Raw genomic sequence first — 10,319 nt, 5'->3', positions numbered from 1 at the left:
AAAAACTTGAGTGTGTACAGACCTGTAATAATACTGTACTTTGCATGAGTTTATAGACTGAGCCGTATTTTAATTCTTAAACACATCTTGTGTACAAGTTCACAATTTATATTCTAGCAGCTTGCTCAGTAACTTATTTATTTATTTTACATATAATGGACCTGTAAAATGACTGGTCCAATTACCCTTTTCAGCTAAAATCCGGGATACAGGTACACATTAATTACAAAAAAAGTAGTATACACTGGAAAGTAAGAGAGAATATAGTCTACAGTTTTATCTGTTTATAATAGTGAAATAGTGAAACAGTGATAATTATATTTTTACATAAATGTAAAATGGCAGAATAGTGATGCATGTATGCATATGCATCATATGCAAAGCATTTAATTTAAATGCACTACAAATACTCTTTATATCTTTCAAATTCTAATGTAGACAAATGTTTATTAGCTAAACATCTGAAATACAACCTAGACATAGAATGAGGTCCATGTGGCCAGAAGTATTATCTGTTTTGTGTGCATGTAGCATTGACCTTGGACTTAAAAGGCTGAAGTGTCTTTGCCTTGAAGCACCTGGACTAGTGATAGCATGGACTGCTCCTAGTGATTCTAGAAATCTTCCATTAGCTTTGAACTGGGCAGTGGTCATGACCTTTATGTTGAATAGTCAATTCTTAAAACTAGATACCATTGTTAGCTACAAGCCCCCCTCTAGCATTTCACAAAGGTAAAATGGAGAGATGTCTATGGAGAAGGGTGTATGAGCAGTGTTATGATATTAACAAAAGAGATGAGAATAATGCCCTTTGCATTCACTCGTAGGTGTGTGCACATTCTAAAAAGTTTATGTCTTACATACTAGACGATGTTTGTTAATTCCATGGGGAAGCTCTGGGAAGCATGCATTGAATGACAACTGTGACTGAATGCTGCTCTTCCCCTGGTTTAAATGATTGCAGTTCCATTTGGAGAGGTTGTTGTGTTGTGGTAATACTGTGTCTGCTGCATTATTCTCCAGAATGGCTACCTGTTGTGAAGACAATGATACTATGCATGTTTAGAAGTATAGCATTTTATATTTAAATATTGGTAGCATTGTCGCCTCACAGTAAGACGTTGTCCTGTTCGATTCTCAGCTAGAGCGTCTTCTGTGTGGAGACATGGGTGAATGGGCGCACCTTCGATGAAGGTTGTGCGTCAGGGCCGGCAACTCGGCACGTAAATATCTACTGCCAATCATTAGCGGACCGGAGTTCCACTGTGGCGACCCCTAACTGGGAAAAGCCGAAAGACACAACAACATTACATGTTATGGAATGTTTTCATTTGTGTTTCTTTTCACAGATATAGCCACCCAAAAACACGTATGCATGGAGTTATTTGCTCTCACATTGACACAGTTTAACACTCACTAATTTGCTCGGTATTTAACAGCTAAATGAAAACTATTACTCAGAAGTAATATATTTATGAGATGTTCAAGCTACAGTTAAGAAGCCAGGCTGACTGTCCTTTACAAAGGACAGCTTATGTGATAGTAGGAGCTGAGAAACTGTTTAGTAAAAAAAAAAAAAAAAAAAAAAAAAATGGCCTTTGCATTTTTTCATCTCGTGTTTTTTTTTTTTTTCTAATGATGTCACTTGGTACAAATTGCATTATTTTATATGCAGCTCCTGTTACCTACTTGTTTAGGAGGACTCTTCTCTGGTACTCTTCTCCACCTTTGATATAGACAATTTAGAAGCAATAAAATCGAATGAACATAACTTCCCATTCCACCACTAAATCATTAACATTTCAGCCTCACTGACTACACAGTACAGAAGTTTTCTAAGTAAGGGGATCCAAGGTTCTCCCCTAATTTATTGTAAAATGTGTAATGGGAAGAGCTTGGCTAAGTGACATGTATTCCCATTTCTGTGAAATGTCCTCATTTTTGCTGAAGCAGAGCGTAGTATTTCCTTTACAGTTAGAACAACATGAGTACAGTACACTAGAATTAGTCTTACTAATTTTGTCTATGTACTACTGCTCAGAGCATCTTAAAATTGCTTGAACTACTCAGTATGAAATGGATGTACAATGTATTCTATGCAGATTAACAGTGCTAGGTCCCTTTTGTCACTACATCTGAACTCCACAAGTTGTGTCAAAGTCACAGATAAAAAAGCATTACATCTAATAGAAACTCCATCATTTGTGTCAAAGTCACACATAAAGCTTACACATGCCAGAAATGAATCCCACTGGGGGGAAATGTGTTAATTAAAATTAAATGGTGTGAATGAAACTTTATGACAGATGTAAAAAGTGAAGTCATGGAATGCTGACGCCGAGCATAAAGTTACTGTGAAACTAGATTAAGACTTTCAAGAGCAGCTAACATCATATGGCACAGATTTAAGACTTTTAAAATCAAAATGTAATGTTACTATACCATGTGTACCAGCAATGAATCCCTAATATGAAATGTGCCTATAACAAACATTGATGCCTGTGAGTGTAGCCCTTTAACCGATTTGTGTGTGTGCCTATAAATTTTAAAGTGCACTGAAAAGGAAATCAGTGCATCTGAGATAAGCATTATGCTTTGAAAACTGCTTTTATAAGTAAAAATTATAGCCCTCAAATGGAGGCACACTGATGACAGGACAAAAATATTGAGCAAGGAAGACAACCTGCTTTATGCCCCCATAAGTTCAAACAGTCATTGTTTTTTGACCTGCTCATACTGGTGGTAATTAAGATAGGAAGCTATCTATCCCTGAAAATGCTGTGTCATTTCTTCCTCTTTAACTGAAATTCCATAATGAGATCAGGAAGTATTGCAAGAAGCCACTTCTGTTTTTATCACTGGATTTGTAGAAAATCGAATCAACACATTATTCACCCTCTCCTTTTCTGCTGTGGCTTCTTTTAAACTTCCGTTCTTAATCGGTACAAGCTGCTCCAGCTGCTTTGCTACTGTCGACTATGAGTGCAGACTGCGTTGTGGAAGTTCTCTCACTGACAGAAATCCAATTAGTGCTGGTAGGTATCACTAAGCTACTGAAGCAGTGATTCTTTTTGTAGTTTTTGTGAACTGATGAAGTTTTCCACAATCAGTACCTGGCGTACCATGGATATGCAGCTTAATTATTCCTTCTCATTCCTTCTTGATAGCTTGGGAAAGCAGCGTTGCATTTCTCAAATGCAGATTCTTCAAGGGAGTTGCGAATTCTAAATGATATTCTATATTGAAATACTTTTAGTGACATGGTAAGTTGTACATATGTGCCAGATGCTACATACGGATACACAGGTAGATTGACAGATACACAGACAGATTATTATATAACCAGTTAACCAGAATGCAGAAGCCTGCATGAATGTACTGTAATTTGTTTAGTGTGTGTGGTTGCTAAACATTCAGTATTATAAAATCCAAGAATATTGGCAGTGTAGATGAAACAGCTGTGATTAAAAATTAGCATAAAGTTTTTCTTTTTTTTTCAAATTTTCTAGGAAAGAAACTTGTGGAATCAATGTTTGTTTTTCTTTATTTTTCAATGAGTGTAGGAATGCAAATCTGTAATCCGGAAAAAACATACAAATGACACATATTTAATTGATTCATGTTTTAGGGCCTCCCTAGCTTGTACATCCATCCACCCACAACCCCTTTTTTCCCATTTTTGCACATAGGGTCAAGCTGTCACTTCCAGAGTGACAATCATCTATGGCTAATGTTTACACTACTGAGTGTCTCGCCCTACCCTGTTTCAGACAGTGAGAGATGAAACTGAACTTTGTTTAGACTGGAATATGCTGCTGTCGATTTATGTTATCAAAATCATTTCACAACACTAACTCAAGGCTGCTAGCATTAATGTTATAAACAAAGGAAGAAATACATTCCTTTATGTAGCTTGATTTTAGAAATAATAGTTTCTTAGTTTAAATATTAAGCAGTGGGTTGCTATTTCACTGATATAGCTAATGGAATTATAAAGAATATGTGTAGTCAGTCCTCTTAGGTGCATTTGTGGAAATCTATGGCATTTATATGTTATCAATGTATATCAGGGTGTTTTAAATCATTAAGCACTCCATTTCATTATGCTGCCAATATGGATGAGATGCAAGAATGTATCTTTTTTGTTACCATCTTCCTTTGTCAGTTAGGACTATGGAATTCTTTTCTTCCTTACTTGTTTTTATCATCTTTGCTGACAATTCTGTCAAACTGTTACAAGGCCAGTAAGCTGTATTGCCCTCAGGTATTGCACAACATTCAGTTTTATGCTTTATTGTAAGGTATTCAGGAGCAAGTCATTCTTAGGAAGTTTACTTACAATAAATAAGCAAGTAAGTAAATACATAACGAACTACCTTTGTAATAAATAAATAATTCTTACTTGTATTGTTGCCGATGGACATATACAGTAGCTTCCTTGTAAGAATAGCAGGGCATAAGCAGAAAATAACCTGCTTTCTCTGTGAAATGAGGAACAGGTGCTGTTAATGATTAATGTCTTCACATCCATTGCAAGAAAGTATGTAAGCCAAGTATATTATGTTCAGTGTTAGGTATAATGCATTTATGCCCTGAAGAACCATAGCCAGTGATATCACATCTTTGCACATGTGTAGTACAGCCGACATCCACCAAGATGATAGCCATTTCCTGTATTATGTACACTGCTGAGTTTGGTAGCATTTTCTGCAGATGGTATGGACACCATGGGTAAACTGTAATCCTGGTAAATTTGTTCAAGAATAGAGCAGGAAAAGTGTCTTCTGTAAGCTTGTGGGATCCATATTCTGAAATGTTAGCTCCATTCAGACCTGTGTTCTGACAGAACAGCACCTAAAGAACACGATTCTGTTTATAGAACAGGTTAAAACAGACAGTTGAACACTTAAAGACTTACTTGGCAGGGCTTAAATGTGGTGCACGAGGACAAGGGTCTTAAATACAAGAAGGAAAAACAGGTGCAGAGAAAGCTTCTGGAAATCAAAGAATGGTACAGAGGGTGGAGGGTTAGAGACTTGGACATAAGACCCATTTGCACTATTGAATTCCTTTTCTCCTGATTCATTATTTTCCTGATGTCTACATTATCTATAGCCAGTCTTAATTGGAACAAGATATAGTATGTCAGTAGCCCCTTCTTGTAGATTAATGCCCTTCTTCTAAAATGATGCCTGAAAGAAATTTTCTTTGTACTTTTTCAGTGATAATTTTAAGAAGGAAAAAACATGAAGCTTGAAGTCAGACATTTAAAATATATTTGCTGAATATCTTTAAAAAAAACATACCTTTGAATTTCATGACTTTTCCAGAACCACACTCCAGTGAAGAGAGTAAATGTGCCCTTTATAACTTTATTGGACAATCCAGCATTTTATAATTCTGACAACTCAAATCAAAAATGAAGGTACTTTAACCATACTCACTGCTGATCTCTGACAGAGTATTTGTAGTCCAGAATGGATCAGAATGATTACACTCCAAAACTTGAGAAGAAATAAACTGGTTAAGTGATTTTCTAGATCTGATTGTAGCAATTGTTGCAACCCCCAGCGTTGATACTAACAACTGATAACGCTGGCCAGCAAACAGCAGTGGCAGACATCAAAAAAGCTTTGTTTCAGCCTGCTGGGGTGTTCTACAGCTGCCTGAGCCCAGGTGCTTAAATTCCACCAAATCACACCCAGGGGCTCGAATGGCTATAACCACATCCACCCCACTGCCTGACTAGGTATTCAAACTCAAATGTAACTGGAGTGAGACAGCAGTTGCAACACTCAGAAGCAAACAAATGCATGTTGCCAGACAGGAAAGTGAGTAAGGGAACCCTCGGGGAGGGAAAGTTTAGGTTTAGGAAGGGGAGGGGGGAGTTAAGTTATTGAAGCAATTGGAGGGTATCAGAAGGTTACTTTTATGTTTAGGGAGTGATCAGAAGATTAGGGTTATGGAGGGGATGGTGATTTAAAGTTTAGGGCACAAGTGGGAGATTATTGTTAGGGATTGGAAGGAGATTTTTGGTTTAGGAAGTGATTGGAAGGTATCACAAGCTTCACTCTTGAGGAGAATTTCTTAGCATCCATGTCTTGAACACATAATATTCTGGAATGATTGCAGACCCAATCATAATCCTCTGCCATGCTCTCATTACAGATCATGTGCATAAAAAGACCATTTACTGTAATCTACATACACAGACACAATAACTGCAGATTAAACTTGTAATCCACAACAACCCAAAGAATGACCTTAGTGATCCTATGGATTCACAAGAAATAAAGAGTAACCACATATTCGTTGATCATTTTCTGGCTGAAGTATTAGTTCTACCTGAGTTTACCTAAGTACTTGGACTAGCCAATAACTATTACCTAAGTTTTGATAAGCATATACCTCTATACTAAAGCAAACCAGAAACCTTGCCATAGCATATCATCTTCTCTTCCTTTTTATGCTGATCACATATTCATTGACCTGCATTCTCTCATTAATTACAATCTAGAGCTGGGTGATTATATTATTCCTATATTTGCTACTGATGATTATGCTAGAATCTACATTGTACTTCACTTCTCTATTTACAGTGATTTGAATTCAAACAATCCCTTTCAAAATTCAGCTATAATTCATCCATAAACTGATAAACTACCCTGAATGACATTCACTTGCTTAAGAGCTAGAATGGCATTAACAGCACGTTGAATTGCATTACCATTGCCCAATAGGTTTTTGGGAGCACAGCACTGTACTGATAAAATAGTCATTAACTCTTGATTTAATAGTACAAACCCATCATCTCTGGAGTCTTCAAACTAATCTTTAACATCACATGTAAGGTATACAAGACAGTGGTGCGACCAGTACTACTGTATGGTACAGAAACCTGGGCAGTAAAGGCAGAACAGATGAAGAAGCTAGAGGTGATGGAAATGAAGTGCCTGAGAAGGGTGGTAGGATGCAGTCTGTGGGACAACTGAAGAAATGAGGACATAACAGCAGAAGCCAAAATAGCTCCAATTGCAGAAAAGATGAAAGAGAACAGATTATGGTGATTTGGACACATGCAAAAAAAACAGAAGGCAGCCCGGAGAAGAAGATTTGGGACAGACAGGACAAATGTAAGAGGAAATGAAGATGTCCAACAAAGCGATAGATGAGTTGTGTGAAAGAAAATCTGTGAGTCAGGCATTAGTGTCGGAGAAGGTAGGAGTGTGGCATTGAATCGAGAGAGATGGCAACAGTTTACACGATTCCCCGACCCCATGTAAAAAATGGGAAAAGGGGGATGATGATGGCATGTGAGAATGCTGATCTGTGAATTAGGGATATTTTCCCATTATCTCTAAGGTTCAGTAATATTCTACTTGGTATGTATAGAAATGTGGGTAGTGGGAGTATAACCCACATGTGAGGGGTGCAGATGGGACATGCCTGTGCACAAATGCTATTATTTTTTTTATTGCTGTTCTTTCAAGTTCTACATTTCCTGATGAGCACATTTTGTTTAGAGTTGTCAGACTATGTGTACACTTAAAGCTGTAGATCCATTTCTTATATCAAGACTTAAATAAAAAAAAAAAAATGTGATGATTCCTCTTAAAAAGACTTCCACTTGCAGTGAGACAAGTTTGTTCCATGCATGCATTCAAAATCTTATTAAATAGTTTTTCAGTGCTAACTACACATGCTATTACAACAGTACACACAATGCTGTTCTTGCAGATATACATTTTAATTATAATTTTTAAATGTACTCTTGTTATGATGAATGCACTTGTTATCAGGTTTAAATGGTATAGGGACCAATAGTTTACATCAACACTTACTGAATTTTTAAGCCCCTATTGAAATGTCAGCACTCAAAATGGCTGAGTGCCAAAAAGCCCCCCAAAAAAACAAAACAACAAAAAAAAAAAAGATTGCCATACCTCTGAGAAAAGGGAATGGTCCGAGAAATGGCATCTCAGACTTAGTATATGTAAGTCCAATTTTTAGGTCATTCACTCTTTGAATTTTGGCAATCGATCTAGCAAGTCCTGACATTTAAATGGCTATCAATTTTTAATTCAACATTCTTTCTTATATTCTTTATGTGTCTATACTTTTTTTTACTGTACTTTTGAAGTTCTGTTGAATTGCACTTTCTGTTGCAGATATAGCACCTTGATCTGTGTTTTCTGTGTACAATCACACTTTACATTATTTTTCTGATTATTCTTTATTAATTATTCTGATTTTGTTCATTTGAATTTGTGAATGTTCATTAAATTATTAATAACTCTGCTTAATGTATACTATATTTAAGTTAATCAAACAACTGCTCCCGGTGCTTTTCTCCCCAGGAGTACACTAAAAATGAGCACTGATAAATTACACATCCTAATCATAAAATACACATAATAAACAAAAATAAATAAACAAATAAATAAATAAATACATACATAAATAAATAAATGTACAGAACATCAAATACACAAGAAAATCTAGTTAACATTTGCTACAGGTTGTAAATTTGACATATTCTATGCTTATCACTAGCTTCTACTTAGTAAAAATGTTAGAGATGGTCATCTTACTGCCTAGGGACATATAACAAAATCCTTGTTTTGGAACCAATAATTGTATTGCAAACCTTTACTTGGATCAGCAAATTTACATACGCACATCAACACCATACCTTTCAACTTCCAAGCATTAAAAATCATAGCACTAACCTTTAAAAAATCATAGCAGGGGGTCAGAGCTCTTTCTTACTTTTTCACAATACACGGCCTTCATATACCAATCCCCACATATGTTATTATAGGGGATCTTTAGTTTCTATTTTTTATTATTTTGTAAGTAAGGCATGTGCCCATAAACAGGTCTGACAGTAAGAGGAACATCAGTAACTCCAGAAGGAGCAAGGGTGAATTTGAGGGTAAAGGTCAGAGTGCAATGCTTGCACCTCAGCAGTTGGGAAGTATTATCAGGACATAAGAACATGCATCTTGCAAGCAACTCACGCAAATTCAAACAATCTACCTACAATGCCATAAGGATGATTTGTTACAACAAAAATAATTATTTAGTGAAGACTACCCTCAGGTATAAGGAAAGGATTTGGTGCTTGTAAAATATGGATACACTCTTGCATATTGTTACCTTGCTGCATTTTATAAAGGTTGCTGAAGTTAATGTAATTTCTGAAGGCACATTTAGTTTGGCTTAAGTTGTTTTATGCTTTTGCACTTATACATGAAGACAGAAGAAATTGGAAATGGTCCCAATTAGACTCAATATACTTGTAAAAGAGTAAATCAGAACTATGGGATTTTTTATAATTATCCCGTCACAAATATATAAACTGTAATCTATTCAGTGCAGCAGGAGAAAGGTGCTATGAAAAGAAAGGCTTGCAATTTACTCTGTTTGTCTTTAATTTACAGTTCACTGTTAGGTTAACTGAGAACATTAAAATGCTTCTCATTTCTAATGATTAATGCTTTTTTTTCTCTTAACCAGTATACCTTGTTTGGAATTAGCTACCTGAATGAATCCTGGCATCATTTTAAATGTACTGGTTGTGTTGGCATATTCTTTGACAACTTTTGTGATGTTTAAGATGGAAATGCAGGAGTTGTTTAATTCTTAACTCCTGTTCTCTAAGGAAACATTTAGTCTAAGGATCCCTGCTTCCATATACAATGGAAGCGTATGTAGAAAGACAGAATGAAATGCAATGCCCAACTCTATTTCTTGCAGGATTGTTCAATACACTATTAAGGAGTAATTCAGAGACAACTGCAGAACTAGAAAGTCTCCAGCTAATAGCACTACAACAGTTTTCTGGATGACAATGCATGCAATGCAGCAGTCTGAGGTATATGGCTAATGTAAATTAGCCATGTGTTCTCTCTTGGAGACATACACTGGGATCGAAGCAGGATGTTAGAGCAATTCAAACACAAGCTCTCTCACACTATTAAGAATCAGAGCAGGGAAGAATGAATACTGCATGTGTGAGTGTGTGTGTGTGTGTGTGTGTGTGTGTGTGTGTGTGTGTGTGTGTGTGTGTGTGGAGGGGCATGATATTGTTTTTTATATAAATGTCTGACTGTCCATATGACTGTGTATGCGTGCCAGAATGTGGGAGTTTGTTTGCATTTAGATACTGCTGCAGCAGCACTGCATGAGCTGCAGCGCTAGATCCAGCACTAGGCAACCTGGTCATTTGTTAGGTCCTGCTGGCTGGAAGGGGGACTGCTAGTCAGGGAACTGCTACAACATTTACCTTTTAATTAAAAAAAAAAAATACATGTGTT

At 36.4% G+C, this 10,319-nt stretch overlaps 1 protein-coding gene across 1 annotated transcript in view; it reads left to right on the top strand.

Moving 5' to 3' along the window:
* Positions 1-2,907: 2,907 nt before the first annotated feature.
* The window catches only part of TFEC (transcription factor EC), a 505,518-nt gene continuing 498,106 nt past the window's right edge, over positions 2,908-10,319 (top strand). Inside the window, exon 1 of the mRNA XM_044088699.1 lies at positions 2,908-3,035. Within this exon, the coding sequence (XP_043944634.1) occupies positions 2,979-3,035 (57 nt within the window). The 5' untranslated portion in view covers positions 2,908-2,978. The remainder of the gene's footprint in view (positions 3,036-10,319) is intronic.

Source organism: Protopterus annectens, chromosome 11.part0, assembly GCF_019279795.1.
Source record: "Protopterus annectens isolate FY-2018-M chromosome 11.part0, PAN1.0, whole genome shotgun sequence".
Classification (NCBI taxonomy): domain Eukaryota; kingdom Metazoa; phylum Chordata; order Ceratodontiformes; family Protopteridae; genus Protopterus; species Protopterus annectens.
This window is presented reverse-complemented; position numbering and strand designations above follow the sequence as displayed.